Genomic DNA, 23,691 nt, shown 5'->3' with positions numbered 1-23,691 from the left:
TTTTATTTAATGTTATCTTTGTGTCCTCTAACATACTTTTATGTTCACTCTCCTCCCATGAGGCTGTTTTCGGTGGCACATAATTTATCACAAATTTTCTGCTCTTCTTATCTCTGTCTTCCACTTCTATCATAATCATCTCTACTGTATTCTTTCCATATATGACACCCCTCACGTTTATATCCTTCTTAGTCAGGAACATAACTCCACCCCCTTGCTTTGTCTCTCTGTTTCTAATCCAATAATTATATGCATCATGTCCTACACTGTTGGGTGGTAGTGGGCCTTTTAATTTTGTTTCTACAATTCCCATTATGTCCGGTTCTTTTTTCTTCAAATAATCATTCAGCTCATTCAATCCTGTATTTAATCCATCTATATTTGTGTAAGACACTCTCAGTTTTCTGTCACTTCCATTGTGTTCTCTGTTTCCCTTTTGTTTTTCTCTTGTATGTCGAACCGCCTTAGTTTCATGTTCACTACTCTCCAATAGAATCTCTCTTTTTCTGACTCCGTTCTGCTCTCGTTTTTTTCTTAGCTTCAAGTCTTTTCTGCTTTTCTTCCTCTCTTTTCTCTTTATTCATTTCTCTTTTTATCCATACCTTTTATATTGTTCACTTGTTGCTAGTTTCCCTGTTTTGGATAAGATATTCTCTGCCGTCGTTTGTGACCTGAATTTAATCTTCATTGGTCTGGTCTTATCTGTACTATACTTTCCGAGCCTGAATTTTTCCTAAATTTCCTTCATAATTTCTGGTTCATCTTCCTGAACTAATTGTAGTAAACTGCTTACTTTTTCATTTTCCTCATTGGTTCTTGAGGTTCTATCTGGGTTATGTTTCTCTTACATTCCTAATGTAATTATACATTTCTTTTTATCAGCTAAGTCTCTTACTATATTCTCCTTCTGTCTCATCACTTTAATAACTGAGTCTTCAGTTTGTTCTCTCATTTGCTGTTTAATTATGTCAGTAAATGCAACTTTACTGTTTTCTTGAATTGTCTTCCATCCCTCTCTGTTTTCTTTATTATTCATCTTTAACTCTTCATTCTCCTTTTTTACTTCTTTTAACTGTCTTTTTAGGTCTTCTATTTCCTTAGTTAAGTTTTTGTTCGCCTTCTCTAGTTCTTCCAATTTTTCAACCCTCTGTACAATGTTGTTAACATGACCGAACCTACGCTCCCAGTCCTCGATCATCTTATCGAACTTCTCTTCTAGTCTTGTCAGTCGGGGGGGGGGGGTTGTGTCCCCCCCACCCTCTTTAAATCCCTGGAAAATATTCTCATCACTTTCTACTGTATTGCTCTTATCTATACTTCTAATCTTTACATTTTTATTAGACATTTCGTCGTCGCTCAGCTGGTCGGGGGGCCGTTTTTTGGTGTTTACATTTCGTTTGTCTGCCTGGGCCAAGTCTTCTCCTTCCTCATTTCCTTCCATTTCCCTCAGCAATCCCTCCCCTTCTCTTCTTTCCCTACTTTCCCACTACCCCACGAGCAATTTCCCCCCACCCTGTAAATACAATAGGCACTTCCTTTGCTTTGGGATCCACGAAACTTCACTTTTCTTCAGAACGTTCTCTAAGCCGTCCGTTCGTTGAAGTGTGTGTGTGTGTGTGTGTAGGAAAATGTATCCTATCTATTTTTTTTTCTTTTTTTTTTTATTACAGTTGAAGTTTACTGGAAGAGGCCTTATGTGGCCTGTGACTCCAGTGTGGCAGCCTGATTTCTAGTATGATGGTGCTGGCCGCGTGCAGTGTTAATTTGTGCTCTATAGTTATATATTTGCTCTTGTCCCTCCCAGAATTTGTCTAGCCTTGCCTCAAAATTTTTGACTGTGTTTGCATTTACCACCCATTCTGGCAGCTCATTCCAATTATTAATGACTATATAAAGGAGTACTTCCAGAACACCTTCGGATTCTCCTTCACATACCGTGAGATCCGAATAAGTCCGACAGAACACAAAGTCGACAAGTGAATTAAAAATCCACATATTATATTTTTCACAGTTGCATTTTGCGGAAAAGGGACCATAGCTCCTCTTCCCGCAAAATACAACTAGGTAAATACAAGCGAAATTCAGAGGCGACATTTTGGTGACTGCAGGCGAATGTGAAACATGTAAAGTAATTCATGAATATATATTCAACTGTTATCATCTTGTGGGATAATGCATGTAAGTATCTTGTCTACGTGTTTGCCACATCTAAGATATGATTGTAAGTAGTGAATATACTATCATACTGCATTACATAGCTGAAATAATATAATTTAATATCAGAGAACGCGACATCCGAATGAGTTTGCAGGAACACATGGTCGGCAAGTTAGTTATTTTAAAAAATCACTTTGACGTCTTTTTTCGAAATAATGATAAATTACTGACTTATTTGGAAATACCAGTCGAATGATTAGTACATTTTGTAATTGAATTATCAACAATCAATCCATTACTTGGTAAGTACAATTCAATAGTACTCACCAAGTAATGGTATGAGTGTTGGTTTTTACTCGACCACGCTACATATGTAATGTTACATAATATTAGTGGGAAACTTCTTGCCTAAATAATGTGAACTAGTTACGGCCTTTAATTACGACATGTATGTACACATTCTACAAATTTCCCTCTGTATTTGGAATGAAGTCTAACGCCAAAGTGTTGTGTGCGGCAGCTAAGGTTCATTGCTTACCCAGTAGGTAGTGGTAAGGTGAACATCCCCAAACAGAAATGTATTCATTCGTTGAACATTTGAATATTTAAATTTGTATCGTATCAATATTGAATTTCCTTTGTTATTATAGCCGAACTTATCCAAGGGCATCACCTTTTTTATTAAATTAGCAATATTCTCTGGGGTAAACTACATTTTACAGCAAGATAAATCAGAAGAATGCCAATGCAATTGGGAAATTAGTGTTGCCTCCTGGTTCACACACAGGAATTGGTTCATGTTTTACATAGACGAAATTTCAGATGAAGTACCTGTAGTAATCCAGTTGCAAAGAATATGATTGAATATAGACTGGTTATGGAGTACTGTCTGTCTCCAATTATCAAATTGCTTTAAAATCATGTATTCCTTAAACTTATTTTTACTTGTTTCATCCTACTATTGAATGCACTCGTGTAGGTAACTGTTACTTATTGTATTGGCAAAATTGTAATTTCCTAATTGTACAGGAAAGTAGTTATGTTTGTAGGGTGCTCTATCTTAATTCCACATTTCTGTCGGAAGATTTGTCTGTGGCACGGCCGCCTGTACAATGCGCCTTCGTCCAAAAATATCTGTCGTTGGTTAATAAGTACTTCTAAAAACCCATACATACGATATCTATGTGCTATCATGATACTTTATTAATAAATTCTGAACAACTGCATTAATAACACTGTTTTATGTGTGCAATTTTTGATAATACGTCCATTTACATGTTCATAAGCTGCTAACTTCAGCGCTGTTTAGCGGTACTTGACAAACAACTGTTTGCTAGCTAACAGTTGTTAGTTAAGCATTGGTGTATAACTTTTAGTGGTTTTCTGTTAGCTAGCAGAGATTGTTAAGGCTAACAAATAGTTTTGTGTATACGGCCCCTGGGGGGGACCTGTGGGAAATCGTTTTTTTTTTTTTTTTTTTTTTTTTTTTTTTTTTTTTTTTTTTTTTTTTTTTTTTTTTTTTTTTTGTGGGTAGCACTAATAAATCGAGTGATGCGTGTTGTAAAACGGGTATAGAATTAACAAGAACACCTAAAAAAGATATAAAAACATAAATTTCACCTTTGAGGTCTGGAGTGTGGTCGGCTAACGCGATCAGTAGCCATGTTTGTTTACCAAGTTACCAACAATTTGAAATATTTTTCGCTACGCAAGGTTACGTTACGCTAGATTAGGTCACGTTATGTTAGGTTATGCTAGGTTAGGTTATGTTACCTTAGATTATGTTAAGTTACGTTAGGTTACGCTAGGTTAAGTTAGGTAAGGTTACGTTAGGTTATGCTAGGTTAGGTTAAGTTATGCTAGGTTAGGTATGTTGGGTTAGGTTATGTTAGGATAGGCTAGGTTACGTTATTTTATGGTTAGCAACTCCTACGCAGGTGGAATGGCCTTCGCTAAATGTAGCGACAAATATTTCGAATCGTTGGTAACTTGGTAAACAAACATGGCTACCGATCGCATTAGCCGACCACACTCCGGACCTCAAAGGTGAAATTTATGTTTTTTTTTATATCTTTTTTAGGTGTTCTTGTTCATTTTATACCTGTTTTGCAACGCGCATTACTCGATTTATTAGTGCTCCCCACCCAAAAACCCCGATTTCCCACAGGTCCCCCCAGATTGTTGGGGAGATGTAGGCATAAGTGCATAATTTCAATAATTAATTACTTGGAAAGTACGCATTTGCGACGGAAATGATGTACACCATCGTTCATATCACAACATTTCTCACCAGAAACACATAAACCACATATCAAATTCGTTGGTTGGGTGAAACTAGAGATTGACCAAAAATAATGCATAACCTTTTGTCTGATGAGCCAGAAAGACTGTTTCCATCCCCAAGTGATGTTAGAACCCAAGTACATCAACATAAGATAACTCAATCTCACTGCTCCAAAGAATGTCAGATGTTTCTTCTTTGTAAGAGTCATCGGAATCTGGAAATTTTTCCCCACAATGATTACAGAGATAGATGACATTGGCACTTTCAAGACAGCACTGAGGACTGCTGAAGGCCTTTTATTATACTATATAAGTATTAGATTAAGATCAAGGTTAAGCTACTTACAGTGCACTTTCCAGCTATGTTTATTGACTGTCTATCTAGTTCATTGTTTCATAGGCCGTCGGATTGGTAGTATTGACCTTTCCAGGGAAAGGTCATCCAGGTAAGTACCACACTAGCATGACTGTGGTCAGGTCACTATCCAGCAGAAAGACATTACTAACATAGAATTGGCCTGGCCACAGACACTAAATGCATCAGATGCAACCACACATATTGCACTGAATACATCATTGTACACTGCCCTGCATTATCTCTAGAAAACAGTACAATATTTCTTCTTAGGAACTATATGGGCCTACCTGATGGCCATTGCCAGTTACTTTTGAGCCATGGTTCTCTAAAAAGAGAGACCTGAGGGATGGATTGATTGACTTTACATTTCCTTGGGTTATTCAGTCAGTCTGTTCCCCCAGGTCTCTCTTTTAGGAGACCCACATCTTCCAGGTAACCAGTATGGCCCTATGGCCCCAGGGCAGGCCCATAAATCACTTGGGGAAGAAATTTTGTGTTGCTGCCTAAGGGTTGTGAGTGTAGGGGATTGCAGAATGAGATGCTCATAATTGAGTTAAGTTTCATGAGCTACCTTTGAGGCATTTGGTCCAATTTCTTTAGATATCCTTGTTCTGCTTTGGTCTATACTTGCCTTCCCCAGACAACAGCACAATAGCTCCTCCTTGAGTAATTTATGGGGCAATCCTATGACTGTTGCTGCTTACCTGGGAGCTGTTTGTCGCTTGCAAAAGAGATGTGGGCCAACAGATTGATTGATCATATTCTGTTAGTACTCTTTCTATGGTGGATAGAACACTGTCATTGCAGTGTAGTTCTTCCATGTTGTGGGGGTGATTTCTCAGTAGGGCTGATGTCTTGGTGGAGGTGGGATTGAGTGTAGTATTGGAGTTGGTCTGGCAATGTTGTAATTGAGTGTGTTTGTATTTTTGTATTGATGTATTTATGTAATTATAGTGTAAAGGAAAGGAACAACACTTGTATAGTTCTGACCCTTACTCACCAATTATAATACCTAGTTTCAAGTTCATGTATGGTTCCAGTTTGGACCATATCTCCTTATTTTCAAGTTATCATACTTTGATTTTGATGCACCTTCTAAGCTATTCAAAGTATTTATACATCTGTGCAAGACATTTTATTTCTTATATATTTTATGCATTTAGTCTTTGTGGTATGAATGTATTGCGGATATGGGTGCGCAGTTGGCACCCCCAGCGCGGGGTCAAAGGTCACTCTAGAAGGGGGTGAATGGGCATTGGCTGCTGCATATGGGCAGTGTGTATGTGGAACAAATGAGGGGAAGAGAGTGAGTGAGAAAATTGCACTGAAAAAAAAAATATAGAGAAAGATTAGCTAGTGATTCGATTGAAAGAGAAATTAGCTAGAAAAGTCTTCATCATCAAAGAAGAAGCAGGAAATAATGCAGATAAAGTAAGTGATACGTTGCCCCACAACCACAGTATTCAACTTATTTTCATGGCCTCTTAAAGGCCCGCAATCAAAAGATCTCTTTTGCCATTATAATCTACCCCTTTTAGCAGCATAAATACAGTAATTGAGGCATCTCTTTCTTTGTGATCTTCCAGTGTTAGTAGATTCAATGTTTTGTATCTCTTTGTATTTATTATCTGTCAGGCTTTGAATCAGTTTGGTTGTGCTCGTAGTATCCTCTCAATCTTGCTCCTATCTTTCACTCTGTGTGAGGACCATACCACTGACATATTCCAGTCTTGGATACATTAGGGTTTGTGTAACTTTTTTCATGATTTCATTCACATAGAGAGAAACCACTTTTATGTTCTGCAGCAATCCATGTCTCCAACGATATTACTGATATGTCAGTTGACTGGTAGTCTTTTATCTGCACTCCGAGAACTTTTTCCTTTCATTTGCTTTTCAATTTTTTTTTTTTTTTTTTTTTTTTTCCTGTGGTGGGGGCAAAAGAATACTGCCACCAAGTATTTCCACTTTGATCATAAGAGGCGAGAAAAAAGGGATGGTGATTGGGACCAGGTATCCTTCTCCCTGTAGCCCCACGGGGGACATTCCTAAAAAAAGTAAAGGCATAGTTTTTCAACCAGCACCTTAAGGTTTGGGTCTTTTAATGTGTGTGGATGTGGTACAGATTAGAGTAAAAGGGAAGAGATAGGTAGTATGTTTGTGAGAAGAAAGATTGATGTGTTGGCTTTGAGTGAAACTAAGTTGAGAGGGAAGGGCGAGTGTAAGTGGAAGGGTATCAGGAGTGAAGAGAGGGTGAGGGAGAGAAGGGGTGGCTATACTAGTAAGTGAAGAGATAGGTAAACATGTAGTGGTGTGGAATGAGGTTTCCTCAAGGATAATGTGGATGAAGGTGAAACTGGGAAAGGAGATGTGGGTTTTTGTAAGTGCATATGGACCTGGTAGCAAGAAGAGTGTTGAAGAAAGGAAGGATTTTTGGATAGATTTAAATGAGTGCATAGAGGGATTAGGGAGAAATGTCAATGTAATAGTACTGGGAGACCTTAATGCTAGGATAGGAAATGAACCAATTGACGGAGTGGTTGGGAAATGTGGAGTTCCAGGAAAGAATCATAGTGGAGAGTTGATGGTGGAGATGTGTCTAGAGAGTTGATGATAGCAAATACAGTGTTTCAGAAGAAAGTCAAGCATAAGTACACATGGGAGAGGGTGGTGGATGTAAGGGTGGTAGATAGAGCATTAATGGACTATGTAGTGGTAGATAGGAGTATAATAGGAAGAGTTAAGGATGTACATGTGCTAAGGGGAGAGGGTGGGGGAATATCAGATCCTTTTTTGGTGGAAGGTAAGTTGAGAGTGGAGGATAGATGGAGAAAGAGGAAAAGGACAAAAGGTAGGGAGGTGCTTAGAGTGAACTCTTTAAATGAAAAGGAGAAGGAGTACAAGAAGAAGCTGAGAGAGGAGTGGGAGGGAGTGAAGGATAGAGTAGAGCTAGGAGTGGAGGAGGAATGGGGATGGTTGAAGGATGGAGTCACAAAGTGTGTAAAGATGGTGTGTGGAACAAGAAGGATGGGAGGAAATAGAAGGAAGGGTAGTGAATGGTGGGATGAGGAAGCAAAGAAGGTTGTAGAAGAGAAGAAGCAAGCTTTCACAGTTTGGTAACAAAATAGGATGAGGGAGTCATATGAGAGGTACAAAGAAAAGAAAAGAGAAGTAAAGCAAAAGGTAAAGGAGGCAAAGAGGAGAGCAGATGTGAAATGGGGTAAGAGTATGACAAAATTTTGAAAGTAATAAAAAGATGTTTTGGAAAGAAATTAAGAGGAAGAGGAGGCGAATCAAGTAGAGAAGAAAAGGTAAAAGGTGCAGATGGAGAGATGATAATGGAAGAGAAGGCAGTAAGGGGAAGATGGGCAAAGTATTTTAGGGAGTTGCTAAACGTGAACGAGGATAGCGAGGGAAAGATAGTTGCAGTGGGTAGTGCTAAGAAAATGACCATGATGAGTGAGGAAAATGGAGGAGAAATAAGGAAGGATGAAGTGAAGGCAGTTGTTAAGATGATGAGAGCAGGTTAAGCACCTGGTCTGGATGGATGTCATGCAGAATTAAAAAAAAAAAAAAAAAAAAGGAGATACAGTGATGGTGTACTGGCTGGTGAGGTTATTTAATGTTTGCTGGAGAGAGGGTAGAGTGCCGGAGGACTGGAGGAGTGCCTGTATAGTTTCACTTTACAAGGGAAAAGGGACAAGTGTGAGTGTAGTTTCAGAGGGATTAGCTTGTTAAGTGTAGTTGAGAAGGTTTATGGGAGAATCTTGATTGAGAGGATTAGGAGAGGAATAGAGGGAATAATTGGCAAGGAACAGTGTGGATTTAGGACAGGTAGAAGTTGTGTAGATCAGATTGTTGTGGTAAGACATGTGAGAAAGCTATAGGAAAAGTTAAAGATGTTTTTTGGGCTTTTATGGATCTGGAAAAGGCTTATGACAGGGTAGACAGGAAGGCACTGTTTTTTTTGTTTTTGTTTTTTGCAGATATATGAGATAGGAGGAGAGCTTCTAGGAGCTGTCATGAGTTTTTATGAGAGTAGTAGAGCATGTGTCAGGATTACAAATGGTGAGAGTGAGTGGTTTGAGGTAAAGGTGGGACTTTGTCAGGGATGTGCTATGTCGCCCTGGCTGTTCAACTTACACATGGATGGGGTGATGGGTCAGGGATTGGAGATGGTTAAAGAAAATGGAGAAAAGTTGGAGGTGAGCCAGCTGTTGTTTGCGGATGACACTGCACTTGTAGCAGGATTGGAGGAGGGATTGAGGAAGTTGGTGACAGAGTTTGGGAGAGTGTGTGAAAGAAGAAAGTTGAAGATAAATGTGGGTGAAAGTAAGGTGATGAGATATACAAGGGTGAAAGTGGCAGCAGACTGGAAGTGAGCATAAAGGGAGAGCGACTGGAGGAAGTGGATAGTTTTAGATACTTGGGTGCAAATGTGGCAGGAAAAGGTAGAGTGAAGGTGGAGGTAGAATGTGGATTGAGAGAAATGAGTAAATGCTTTGGTGGATTAAAAAGTGTAATAAGGAATAGACATTTGGGAATGGAGGCTAAGAGGAGACTGTATGAAGGAGTGATTGTGCCAACAGCACTGTATGGGGCAGAAACATGGAATATAAGAGAGGAAGAGAGAAGGAGTATGAATGTGTTTGAGATGAGGTGTCTGAAAAGTATGATGGGGGTTACTAGGCTAGATAGAGTGAGAAATGAGGAGAACATGGGTGGAAAGGGAGTTGGGAGATAGGGTTGATGAAAGAGTAGTGGGATGGTTTGGACACATGGAAAGAATGAGTGAAGAAAGACTGGTAAAAGAGGTATGGAAGGCAGATGTGGAGGGAGTGAACATGAGGGGGTATCCTAGGATGAGGTGGATGGATGGGGTGAAGAGGGGAATGTCTGTTGAGGAAGGACAGGAGAGGAGAGAAGATGGGTAAATGGAGAATGGTTGTATATGGAAAATGTTGTGATGCATGAGGTGGAATGGGTGGGGGGATGTGGGGTGAGTTAGTATGTGTGAGGAAAATTTGATGCAGTCCAAAGGGATTTCTCCCCATCTTCTTTTCTGAATGGGGGGACAGAGAGGGGGGGTCGCCGACTTAATGAAGTGGTCTTGCTGTGGATGTGCTATGTCTTGTGACACTGCCTCTGACCCAGGGCAGTGGACGAGGTGCAGGGATGACCCGTCATCCAGGAGGTGCCAAGATAAGAGGGAGGGTGGAGGGGAGTGGAGTGTATTTAGGGATGGAATGGATGGGAATGGTTTTTATGCCTTTTTCTTTTTTGTTGCCTCCCTTGTAAAGGGGAAAAAGCCTTGGTATATGTATGTATGATTCTTCATCCAAAAGTCATATGGACCTTGTCCCACATTATTTGGTGGTAGAGTACTTTTTAATTTAGTTTCTACTATTCCCATTATGGGTGTTTTTTCTAATGTCAGATAGTCATTTAATTCATTCAGTCCTGAAATCATTCCATCTATATTGGTATAGGCTAACTTTATTTTTTTTTCCTTTCTTGTGTGTACAGACGCTCCTCAACTTACGTTTTAGTTACGTTCCGATCAGCCGAACGTAAGTTGAAAATGAACGTAAGTTGTTACTCAACTATACATCCATAAATTCTATTACCGTATCTTATAAAACACCGCTAAATCATTAATTATACATACAACATTGTAAAATAATAACATTAATTTCAAATATATTAAATTCAAGCAACATAAATTGAGATGGTGGAGGAGGAGGAGGAGGCAAGGCACGTTCAGTCTGTCGTTTGTGCCATGTAAACAATGGACGCAGCGTCATGCGTAAGTATCGTTTGAACTACGGAGAGCGCGCTAAACTAAAAAATTTACTCAATTTTTTTTTTTTTTTTTTTTTTTTTTTTTTTTTTTTTTTTTTTTTTTTTTTTTTTTTTTTTTTTTTTACAGTCAGTTGAAACGTAAAATCGAAAAAACGTAAAACGAATGAACGTAAGTAGAGGAGCATCTGTATTTACCCAGTTGTATTTTGCGGAAGAAGAGCTATGCTCATAGTGACCCGCAGTTGTATCTTTCCGCATCCAGTTCTTTCTTAAAATCATGTATAGTTTTAGCACTCAGTGTTTTCTCTTTCAATTTATTCCATGTATCTACAAGTATTACTCTATGTGTAAAGCTGTTCTTTTTCAAATCTCTTCTGTAAATGCCCTTCTTAATTTTCTTCTCGTGTCCTCTTATGTTTCTTCTGTCCCATTTAAGTAGATCATCCCTATCAAGGATTTCCATCCCTATCATAATTTTGTAGATGGTTATCAAATCGCCACTTTCTCTTCTTTGCTCCAGAGTTAGTAAGTTTAGATTGTCCAATCTTTGTTCGTATGTCAACTTGCTAAGTGTTGGTGCCATCTTTTTCAATGCTCTTTGAATTCTTTCTATATACATATACCAAAGGCTCTTTCCCCCTACATGGGGGGGGTAGCCAAAAAGAAAAAGGCATAGAAACCACTCCCACCCATTCCATTTCCTATATATTCCACTCCCCTCCACCCTCCTCCCTCCCTCTTATCTTGGCACCTTCTGGATGATGGGTCATCCCTGCATCCTGTCCACTGCCCTGGGTCAGAAGCAGTGTTGCAAGACACAGCACATCCACAGCAAGGCCGATTCATAAATTCGGCGACCCCTCCTCTCCGTCCCCTCACACAGAAAAGGAGAAGATGGGGGGAAATCCCTTTGGGCTGCGTCAATTTTTTTTTCTCATACATACTTCCTCACCCCCCATCCCCCACCCACTCCCTCTCACACATCACAGCATCATCTATACACAACCCCTCTCCATTCACCCCCATCTGTCCTCTCCCGTCCTTCCTCCACAGACATTCCTCTCTTTTGTAATGCCCCTTTCACCCCATCCATCCATCTCATCCTAGGATGCCCCCTAATATTCACTCCTTCCACCTCTGCCTTCCACACTTCTTTTACTAATCTTTCTTTACTCATTCTTTCCATGTGTCCAAACTATCCTAATACCCTTTCATCAACCCTATCTCCCAGTTCCCTTTCCACCCCTGTTCTCCTCCTCACCTCCTCATTCTATCTATCCTAGTAACCCCTATCATACTTCTCAGACATTTCATCTCAAACACATTTAAACTCCTCTCTTCCTCTCTTATGTTCCATCTTTCTGCCCCGTACAATGCTATTGGCACAATCACTCCTTCATATAACCTCCTCTTAGCATCCATTCCTAGATGTCTATTTCTCATTACACTTTTTAATCCACCAAGGCATTTACTCGCTTCTCTCAATCTACATTCTACCTCCACCTCCAGTCCTCCCTTTCTTGCCACATTTGCACCGAAGTATCTAAAACTATCCACTTCCTCCAGTCTTTCACCCTTAATGCTCACCCCCAGCCTGCTGTCACTCTCTCCCCTTGTACATCTCATCACCTTACTTTTACTCACATTTATCTTCAGCTTCCTTCTTTCACACACCTTCTCAAACTCTGTCACTAACTTCCTCAATCCCTCCTCTGATCCTGCTACAAGCGCAGTGTCATCAGCAAACAACAACTGGCTCACCTCTTTTCTCCATTTTCCTTAATCATCTCCAACCCCTGACCCACTACCCTTGCATTCACTTCTTGCACCACCCCATCCATGTAAAGATTGAACAGCCTGGGCGACATAACACATTCCTGACGAAGTCCCACCTTTACCTCAAACCATTCACTCTCTCCATTTCTAATCCTAACAAAAGCTCTACTACTCTCGTAAAAACTCTTGACTGCTCTTAATAGCTTTCCTCCTATCCCATATATCTGCAGTACCTCCCACAGTGCCTTCCTGTCTACCCTGTCATAAGCCTTTTCCAAATCCATAAAAGCCCAAAAAACATCCTTACCTTTTCCTATAGCTTTCTCATATATATGTCTTACCACAAAGATCTGATCTGCACAACCCCTACCTGTCCTAAACCCACACTGTTCCTCACCAATTACTCCCTCTGTTCCTCTCCTAATCCTCTTAATCAAGACCTTCCCATAAGCCTTCCCAACTACACTCAACAAGCTGATCCCTCTGAAACTACTACACTCACACTTGTCCCCCTTTCCCTTTTAAAGCGGAACTATACAGGCACTCCTCCAGTCCTCTGGCACTCTACCCTCTCTCAAACAAACATTAAACAACCTCACCAGCCAGTCCACCATCACTGTACCTCCTTTCTTCAAACATTCTGCATGGCATCCATCCAGACCAGGTGCCTTACCTGCTCTCATCATCTTAACAGCTGCTTTCACTTCATCCTTCCCTATTTCTCCTCCATTTTCTTCCCTCATCACTCTCATTTTCTTAGCGCTTCCCACTGCAACTACCTTTCTCTCCCTATCCTCCTTCACATTTAGCAACTCCCTAAAATACTCTGCCCACCTTCTCACTGCCTTCTCTTCCATTATCATCTCTCCATCTGCACCTTTTACCTTTTCTTCTCTACTTGATTTGCCTCCTTTTTCTCTTATAATTTCCCTCCAAAACATCTTTTTATTGCTTTCAAAATTCTCTGTCATATTCTTACCCCATTTCACATATGCTCTCCTCTTTGCTTCCTTTATCTTATGCTTAACTTCCCTTCTCTTTACATTGTACCTCTCATACGATTCCCTCGTCCTACTTTGCAGCCAATCTATGAATGCCTGCTTCTTCTCTTCTACACATTTCTTTGTTTCCTCATCCCATTACTCACTACCCTTCCTTCTTTTTTCTCCCGCCCTCCTTGTTCCACACACCATCTTTGCACACCTTATGACTCCCTCCTTGAACCATCCTCATTCCTCCTCCACTCCTAGTTCTACTCTATCCTTTACTCCCTCCCACTCCTCTTTCAGTGTACAATATACTTTATTGTGGCATGGTCTACAGTGTACTGCCCCGGCAGTGCGCGGCAGCGCCGACGACGGCTTGCGCGTTGATATGTCGGCCCAACATATCGTACATATCTTACATCTCCCCCCAAGATAATACATGTACATGGCATTCACAATGTATGGACAGTGTAGTATCTGACTGCAGTAACATTCACGAATATAAACATAAAGGAATGTAAATTTAATCAGAGTATCTTACAAGGTATAAGATGAACCAAGAAAAAAAAAAAAACTGTAGTTGTACAAAAATGCACACGTAAATACAAACAGATATACTGTAACGGGACGGGTGTAACGGTATCGTTACATCATCTCCATCCAACGTTACTTGTAGACACAAAATGTAACGGGGTCGTCACATCATCAGCAGAAAGGGTTCACTTGCACAAACACCTTTAAGTTTTTGTTCTTTATTTGTCACATCTTAACCAACTTAGTTTAAACACTATTACACAGTCTTATCACTAGGGCACGTCACTAGAACCGACCGCTCTTCGGGTGTGTAAGCCAGTTTTCATGCCCGGAAGTGATGAGTAGACAAATTCTAGAGTTGCCCTCAATCGTGATCTTAATAATATTGTCTTGTTAGTCTGTTGTCCCACATGGGTGGGGCAACTGCATTAATTACGTATTGATGTCTACTATCATACATGTTAATTATATATCCAGGGGAGGACCGTCAGTATACGTAATATCGTATGTCAGTACTGGGTGGCTACTAGCTTGATCGCGTGTGTTCGTCTGTGTGTGTGTGTGTCGTTTGGTGGTCGACAGTGTTGTCGCGAAGCCAAAGGGTTGATGTGTCAGGGACTTGTGCATCCCACTGGGCCTCGTGATGCTGAATTGACGTTTGATGCTTGTGGTGGACAGTGAGTGAGGAAGTGGGTTATATGACTGGGGTTATATTACTCGTCATGTATATGAGATGTATACAATACACGCATATATCTAATGTGAGGGTGTGGTAATAAAATCTGCCATCCATGCCGGTTGTTTGACACGACGCCGTGGGCGATCCACCGTCTCTTGCTGTGTGTGGAGTCGAGGAGTTGGTGGAGGAGGAGAGCTTGGGTTTGTCCGTGTTGTGAGTTGAGATGAGCCTCTTACGGCTCGCAGATGCCTGCGGTTGCGTAGCGTCAGTCGTCCACTTCCCTCGAGTTTGACTGTATATTGACGATGCGGCAGGATTTCACTGACCACGCCTCGTCTGTCCCACAGCTTCGTGGACTGGTCTTGCACAAACACACGGGTACCAAGCGTTAATGGGGGCAGCGATCTGGGTGTGCCTTGTTTCCCAACCCATGCTTCCTGTTGCCGTACTGCCTCACGCTCCCTTGTCCGGAGGGCGTGTCGCCAGTGGATGTCCACTTTGTAGTGTTGCCTGTGGACGGGGACACCGTCCCGCAGCTGCCTGCCCATAGCCAGCTGCGCTGGTGACTTGTTCACCCCGCGTAGAGGCGTGTTTAAGTACTGCAGTAACGCCATAGCTGCTCTGTCGGTGTCAAGGCTCCCTCCGACGCCTGTGTTGTCGCGAAGTAGCCTCTTGGCAGACTTGACTGCCGCCTCTGCACGCCCGTTCGACTGTGGGAAGTGAGCAGAGGTGATTCTTCCCTTCACTCCCCATTTCCCAAAGAAGTTGCGCATCTCCTCGCTGGTTAGGTTGGTTCCACCGTCTGTCGAGATTGACTCTGGTGCGCCCCACCGATGGAAGTACTGTCGAAGTGTTGACGAGAGCTTGCTTGATGTAGCTCCGCTGGTCAAGTGCGCTATTTCCAGCCATCCCGTGAGCCTGTCTGCGTACGCTAAGTATACTCGTCCGTCGAGCTGGAACAGGTCTGCCACGGTGTGTTGGAATGGGTACTGGGGTGGGGGTGTCAGGGTGAGGGGTTCGGCGGCTTGCGAGGGTGAGTGCGTGTTACAGCTGGCACAGGTGTCTCTGTGGTGCTGTAGGTCACCTTCCATGCCAGGCCAGTACACAGCCTGTCTCGCCCTTCGTAGCATCCCGTCTAAACCTTGATGGCTTGCGTGGAGGTTTGCTGCCACACGGTGTCTCAGTGCTGCAGGTACCACTAAACGGACCGCTCCTTGTTCGTAGGTGTATGTCACCAGCCCTTGCGACACCGCCAGTCTGTCCCTGACTCCATAGAACTGTCGCAGGCAGGTCAGCTCTTGAGCCCGTTGTGGGTGCCAATCTCCTGCTGTCACTTTAGCGATGAGTAGCTGATAGTCTGGGTCATCGGCGGCGGCCTGCACCACTGCCGAGTTCTCCAGGGCTATTTGGTCATCGCTGGCGAGCACCGCCACTGTTGCGGCCGCTACAGCAGCTTCCATGTCGTTGGCCAGCTCTTCATCTATGACGTCCGGTGGTGCACAGAGCGCTGGGTAACGGGACAAGAAATCAGCTGCAGAGTTGCGCTTACCTGGGAGGTACTTGATCTGCAACCTATATTGCAGCGTTTTCTCCTTCAGGGCAAACAGTCTCGGGTTCACTACGTCCTTCAGCTCTCTGTCCCCCAGGAGCTTCACTAGCGGACGGTGGTCGGTGATTATGAGGAGATTGGGGCATCCAAGCAGGAAAAGGCGAGCTTTACGGAGGCACCATGCGACAGCCAGAGCTTCGCCCTCCACCGGTGCGTAACCTGCCTCCGCGGGTGTTAGGTGACGGCTGCCACACAGTGCCAAGCGCCACCCGCTCTTGCAGCAGAAGGGAGCCTCTCTCAGGGGGCAGGGGCAGTATTGCTGTAGAATAACAAAGCCAATGCCCACCTTGCTCCAGTCCGTCACTACCACCGTAGGTCTTTCCTTGTAATATGTTAGGCCTTCTTTGGCGAGCTTGCAGACTACTTCTTTGGCTTGCCGAAACTTTTCCTGTAGGTTTTCGTCCCAGTAGACTTTCCTCCCCTGTGGTCTCCGTAGTAACTCCCGGAATGGCTCCATGACTGGAGCGGTGGCTAGGAAAGGTGCCAGCTGGTTGACGAACCCATGCCAGGAGCGTATGTATGTTACAGATGGTTCGACAGGCATGTCAAAGTTCCTGATGGCGGCCAGTCTTTCTTCCGTGGGCTTGTAGGCGTCCCAGCCTACATGAAAGGCCACAAAGTCCACCTGCCTTCTACAGAACCTGAATTTTTCTGGTTTCAGGGTCACACCTTTCATGGCACATGTCTCCAGAAAATCATACGTGTGCCAGAAGGCGTCTTCCACGCTGGCGTCGTACAGTAGGGTATCGTCCACACACTTGAATTTTCTTGGGATCCCAGCGATGGCGTCGTCGTACCTTCTGGTATAGGCATCCGGAGCAGCACAGTGGCCCATGGGGGTTCTACAGTACCTATACCTGCCCCAAGGTGTGATGAAGGTAGTAAGCCTTCTGCTGGCTTCCTGTAGCTCTACCTGATGGAAGCCCCAGTGAGCATCTGCTGTTGTCTCGTAGGTGTGGCGTGGGATGCTAGATACCATGTCAAACGGTGTAGGAGTGTCGTGGGTCTCTCTCCTGCAGGCGGCATTGAGTTTCTGGTAGTCGATGGTGCGTCTCGGTTGGCCCGACTTCTTCGCGACCACCACCATCCTTGCGCACCATTCTGTTGCCTCTCCAACTGGTACCGGCTCCAAGATTCCCTTCCTCACGTCCTCGTCCAGCTGCTTCTTCACCACCGCCTCCCAGTGTTTCGGCACCGTAGCCGGTGTATGGCAGGCGTAGGGCTTGGCGTCCGGGAGCAGGTGGATGACATGTGGCTCACCTTCCATTACTGGCAGAGGGCTCCTGTCAGTGTTGAACGTTGACCCGGAAAAATGGCGGAGAAGCCAGTTCTCTAGCTGTGGCACATTTTCTTCTAGTGAGGTGAACGGGACTGAGGTAGGCCGCGGCAGCGGCAGTGCGCCGTCAGTTGACTCGGTGGCAGCCGATGCTGCAACTGCGGGCTGGTGCGGGAAGTTAGGGTGTACCAAACCCAGATCCTTATAGGCCTGTAAGGAAATGTAGCAACGGGAGGCGGTCTTCACGACGAAGACCTCTTGCGTCGTGAACCTGCTGCCATGTTGCATGCGACAGGTAACTGCGCCCATGGGTTTCAGGCTCACATTCGCTACGTCACGCAGGCTGCCCCGGCTCACTAGCGATTTCGTATCAACGCCCAGGGCGGCTAGCAGGCCTGGTCCCGCAACGCACACCTGGGCTCCTGTGTCCGGTACCACTCGGATCCTGGCCGATGTCTCCTTCCGTGTGTCGCTGACGGTCACCCAAATACACGGCTGGCTCTGGGCTTTCCCTGCGGCTGCAATTACTATACCGGAGGTTTCCCCCTCCATCGCAGCTGCTTTTTTACTCTTCCTGCACAGGCGACGTAGATGACCGGTCTTGCCGCACCCGTAGCATGTCAGCGTCTCCGCAGGACACATGCCTTTCCTTGGCTTGCGTTTGTCCCCACAGTTGCCACAGTGGGGCTTGTGGGGTGGTGGGCGGTTCCCAGCGACCTGTGGCTGGAGATCCTCTTGCGGTGCGCATGGCTGCGGAGTCACCGCCGCCGTTGGCGTTAGCGTCTCACGCCCAAGATTACCGTCCAGACCTGGGGGAGCGGCGTCCTTGTGAGCCGCCTCGAACGCCACACAAAACTTACGCAAGGAATCTGTATCCTTGAACGAATCACATTTGCGAAATACCTCCTCTTTTAAACCAACACTCTCCAAACCACTCACTAGCTTACGGAGCAGCATGTACTCAGACAAGCTACTGTCACAATGGGGGCACTTAAATTCGCAATCCGCTGCACACTGAGCAGACCGAGTAAAGTACTCACTTATGGGCTCGTTGCGTTCCTGGCGAGCGGTGAAGAACCTGCACCAGTCGGCTGCCTGGTTGGTCGCCTGGAGGGCGATGCCACTGATAGAGTCCAAGGCTTCCTTGACGGTCAGTGCCTGCCACTCGGCTGCGGTGAACCTGGCATCCAAGGAGCGTTGCAGAGGAGGCGTGCAATGGAGGCGGATGTACAGGACGGCCTCCGTCGGTGCCCATCCATTCAGGTCCAGCCAACACTGCATCGAACGTCTCCACGACCGGAACGCTGCTGTGGACATGTCCATGTCGCACTTCTCAGGGGCTGACGACCGTGAGGCTGATGTGGTCTGAGCAGGGCGCGCTGCTAGCTGCTGCTGTAGGGAGACGATGGCGTCGGTTTGCGCCAGGAGCAGCCGGTGAGCCTGCTCGAGTGCTGTCGGCGTCTGTGGCGTCTGTGATCCACCCAACACTCTCCTGTGGGTGGATCTGGGGGTATAGGTGGGTCTTTCTCGTGCACGTCCAGCCATGGTGGGTAGCGTAGGTTTGATCTCTCACTGCGCCATGTACAATATACTTTATTGTGGCATGGTCTACAGTGTACTGCCCCGGCAGTGCGCGGCAGCGCCGACGACGGCTTGCGCGTTGCCGATATGTCGGCCCAACATATCGTACATATCTTTCATTCAGTTTCTTCTTAAACTCACTCTCCTTTTTTTCCTCATTTAAGCACCTCCCTACCCTCTGCCCTTTTCCTCGTTCTCCACCTATTTTCCACTCTCATTTGACCTTCCACCAGAAAATGATCTGATATTCCCCCCACTCTCTCCCCTTAGAACATGTACATCCTTAACTCTTCCTACCATACTACTGGTCACCATTATATAGTCCATTAACGCTCTATCTGCCACCCTTCCATCCACCACCCTCTCCCATGTGTACTTATGCTTGACTTTCTTCCTAAACACTGTATTTCCTATCATCAACTCTCTTTCAAGACACATCTCCACCATCATTTCTCCACTACGATTTTTACCTGGAACTCCAAACTTCCCAATCACTCCGTCTGTTGGTTAATTTCCTACCCTAGCATTAAGGTCTCCCAATACAACTACATTGACATTTCTCCCTAATCCCTCTATGCACTCATTTATATCTACCCAAAAAGCCTCCCTTTCCTCTACACTTCTCACTACCAGGTCCATACGCACTTACAAAAACCCACATCTCTCTTCCCAGCTTCACCTTCATCCACATTAACCTTGATGAAATCTCCTTCCACTCCACTACCCGCTTACTTATCTCTTCACTTACTAGTATAGCCACCCCTCCTCTCCCTCATCCCCTCTTCACTCCTGAGTACCTCCCAGCTACACTCCCAAATTCATAGTTGCCCTTTCCTTTCATTTTAGTTTCACTCAAAGCCAGCACATCCATCTTTCTTCTCACAAACATACTGCCTATCTCTTCCCTTTTACTCTCATCTGTACCACATCCACACACATTAAAAGACCCAAATCTTAGGGTACTGGTTGGAAAACTCCCAGACCCTCTTATGCCTTTTCTTTTCTTTTTAGGAATGTCACCTTTCGGGGCTACAGGTAGTATGACTCCTAATCCCATCCCCGTCCCGTTTTTTGTCGCCTTTTACGACTCAAGTGGAAAGACTTGGTGGTACCATTCTCTTCCCCCACCACAGGTACGGCGAAAACAGAAAATGAATACTCAGAGAAATGGTGCAGGACAGCAACAAGGGGTTAGGGGACAGCATAATGGAGGGACAGTCATAGTATAAAAGTATCATCATTTCTCTATGAACAGAATTTTCCTCTATCATAGACAAAATGATGTGTGGCTCTGGTCGGTAGGGGCACCCCATATAGACCCTAAAGTATCAACTGCATGCTACTTTGCCACAATAACATGCAGCCAATAGTTTCTTTATGCTTTTCTATTGTATTGGTTGTTGTTGTTGTTGACGTTCCCTAGACTGTCCGAGCAGTCCCGTCTCCCCAAGGAAGGCCACAGCCGAAACTGGGTTTTCCCACAAATCCTTTATAGAGTGTATGTTGTGTTGTTTGCGTGCATGATTGTGTATAATGCAGTCTTCCATTATGTGTTGTATGGTATGGGGTGAAGTGTTACATCCTGGGCATCTGTTCACAACACGGTCGTCCAGCCTCTTCTGGTAGCTTAGAAGTGCTGGGTGGTGACCGCATCGCAGTCTGGCCAAGTGGACTCTGTCCTTTCGTGGGAGAGAGGATTCAGAAGGGTGGATATCAGGGGGTCTGGCATGCAGCAGTGTGTTGTCTTTCAGTGTGTTAATGGAGCGGTGAGTGATATGATTATGAATATGTTTCCGGAGGCTGGTATTTGGTGGTTGTGGAGGAAGAGAAGAGAGTATCTGTGCGTAATAAAGGTCTTTGGGTGTAGTTTTAATGTTTCTTGGTGTGTGTGGGTGTTCTGCTATGTAGTGTAGCGGGTGTGATGTGTTTGTGGTGGCTGCGGCAAGTGTTTGTGTGCCTCTCATGTCGAGGTGGTCCTTGACTTTGAGGATTTTTGTTTCATGGTGTAAATGGTCTGTAGGTGTTGTATTTGTGCAGCCTGTAATTGTTTTTAGGGCTTTGTTTTGTATGATTTGAAGGGTGTTGTGGTGTGTCTCACTGAGATTAGGAGCCCATGCAGGACTTGCATAATTCATCACTGAGCGTATGCATTGTTTGTATATTGTTATATTAGTTTCTTTGTTTTGTCCAAATGTTGTTCCAGTGATTGACTTAAGTGCGTTAAGTCTAGGTGTGCATTTGTTTTTTATGTTTGTGAGGTGTTGTTTGAAAGACATGGATGTATCGTATGTTACACCAAGAATTTTCGGTGTGTTTGTGGGTGGTATTAGAGTGTTGTTGATGTAGAGATGAGGTATGTATTTGTGTTCTTTTGTCCAGTTGGTGAGAAGTGTTGCTGTAGATTTGGTTGGAGCTATTTTGAGTCTGTTTGTGATGAACCATGTGTTGAGTGTGTCAAGGTATGGCTGGATTATTTCTGCAGCTTTGTCTGTGTTACGATGTGTGCATGTGATTGTTATGTCGTCTGCGTAGGAAGAGATTTGTATTTCTGAGGTGTCTGGTGTGGGTAAGTCATGCATGTATAGATTAAATAGTGTGGGGGATAGAACTGAGCCCTGTGGTACTCCGTTCTTAATGTTTCTGATGTGCGATGATTGGCCATTATATGACACATGAGCATTCCTGCCTGCCAGATAATTGGCCAGCCATCTTTTGGTGTTATTGTGCATGTCTGTGTTATATATTTTATTTGTTAGGTTGTGGCGGGGGATAGCATCAAAAGCTTTACTAATGTCCAATGTTATAAGAAGTGTTCTGTGGTGGGGCCTATCTGAATTGATGCCATCTAAAATTCTTTGTGTGAGGTTTGTCAGAAGAGTGTTTGTGGAGTGTAGTGGCCTAAAACCGTGTTGTGAGTCAGCAAGGGGAATATATGGTGTGACAAGTTTAAGTATTAGGCGTTCAATGACTTTAGAGGGGGTGCAGAGAAGTGTGATTGGGCGGTGCGATGTTGGGATTGTTGGGTCTTTGTTCGGTTTTGGAATGGTGATTATTTTACCATGCTTCCAGATGTCGGGTATAGTGTTGTGTGAATAGCTGTAGTTTGCAATGTTTGTGAGTGCGTGTATACATTGTGGTCCAATGTGTTTTAGGTGGATGTTGCTTATGTTATCAGGGCCACAGGCAGATGAGTGCTTGAGATTATGCATTATGAGTTTTGTCTGACTGTCTATGAAGGGTGTATAGTCTGAGTCTATGGGGAAGTCTTTCTTACGTCGAATGGTGCGTCGGTCGTCAGGGTGAGAAGTAAGATGGCTCGTCTGTGCAAAATGACGTATGAGTGCGTTTGCTTGTTGTCTGTTTGAGGGTAGATTATCTGTTGTTGTGATTATTGCTGCGTGAGAGCGTGTAGTGTTAGTGTTGGATAGTGTAATGCTGTTGAGTGTTTTGTACAATTTGCTGGTGTTTGTTTTGTGATCAAGTGTATTGATAAAGTTTTGCCAATTTTGTGTTTTTTGTTCATGTATTTTATTGGCAATCACAGTGTTTAGTGTTTGTATTTGGTCTGCTATGTTTTGAGGGATAGGTGTGGGGGTATCGTGTTTAAGTGTGTCACGTTGTCTGATGAGGCCTTGGATTTCTGGTGTGAAGTTGGGGTTGTGTGATTTTCTGTTGCCTCTAGGGATGTATCTCTTGTCTGCGTTTTGTATGATTGTATTAAAAGCGTGCACAGCATTGTTTATGTTTGTGATTGGTGTACTGTTAAGTGTTTCAAAATGTTGTTCTGTCTCTTCAGTAAAAGCTTCCCAGTTAGCTCTCTTGTAATTGGTGTAAGTGTGTCTGTGGCCAGCTGGGGTGCATCTTGTTTTGGTGGTGATGATGATTGGAAGGTGGTCAGAGCCAAGGGCTCCGACCACTCTCCATGATGTTGTTGGGGTTAGGCAGGGGGGGCAAAAGGTGATATCAGGAGAGGAGGTACATAGTGTCCATAGTGATGCTGCATATTCTAATTTTGGTCTTATCATTGTAACAATTATTCTCTTTACCATTTCCTTGTCCATGTAGTCAAAGGCCACTTTCATTGATCTTGTTAACTTGTAGGTTTCTCCAACTATTTTGTTTATATGTTTGTCTGGTGACATGTCGTTTGAGATAATTACTCCTAGGTCCCTTTCTAAGTTTACTTTTGTAACTTCCTTTGTTCCAATTTTGTATTGACTGGAGTGTGTGTGTATTTACCTAATATTTTACAGGAAGGTGAGCTACACATGTGGTGACCTATTCCTGTATCTCGCCATAACTGATTTACTCTTAAATTCTTCTATTGTTTTTGCACACACTATTGTTTTGTCTAGTGTGTTCCATACATCCACCACTCTATTTTTTTTTTTTTTTTTTTTTTTTTTGTCTCTTCTATAACTGTCCTTTTTGAGTTTCAATGTCTTGTGTTTCTCTTATCTTAATTTAGTTAGTGATCTCTATCAAGGACTTCTACACCTCTCATAATTCTGTAGATGGTCAACAAGTCACCTCTTTCTCTTCTTTGTTCCAGAGTTGATAGTTCAATTTTTGACAATCTTTCTTCATGTGACATTTTTGATAATGTTGGGGCCATCTTCGTAATTGCTCTGTGGATACTTTCAATTTTCT

The 23,691-nt window shown here is 43.8% G+C and overlaps 1 protein-coding gene across 1 annotated transcript in view; it reads left to right on the top strand.

Moving 5' to 3' along the window:
* Positions 1–2,080: 2,080 nt before the first annotated feature.
* Positions 2,081–23,691, top strand: part of LOC143039739 (uncharacterized) — a 41,260-nt gene continuing 19,649 nt past the window's right edge. The window contains exon 1 of the mRNA XM_076209980.1: positions 2,081–2,178. Within this exon, the coding sequence (XP_076066095.1) occupies positions 2,173–2,178 (6 nt within the window). The 5' untranslated portion in view covers positions 2,081–2,172. The remainder of the gene's footprint in view (positions 2,179–23,691) is intronic.

Source organism: Oratosquilla oratoria, chromosome 27 (assembly GCF_046742065.1).
Source record: "Oratosquilla oratoria isolate Oo_2021 chromosome 27, ASM4674206v1, whole genome shotgun sequence".
NCBI lineage: Eukaryota > Metazoa > Arthropoda > Malacostraca > Stomatopoda > Squillidae > Oratosquilla > Oratosquilla oratoria.
This window is presented reverse-complemented; position numbering and strand designations above follow the sequence as displayed.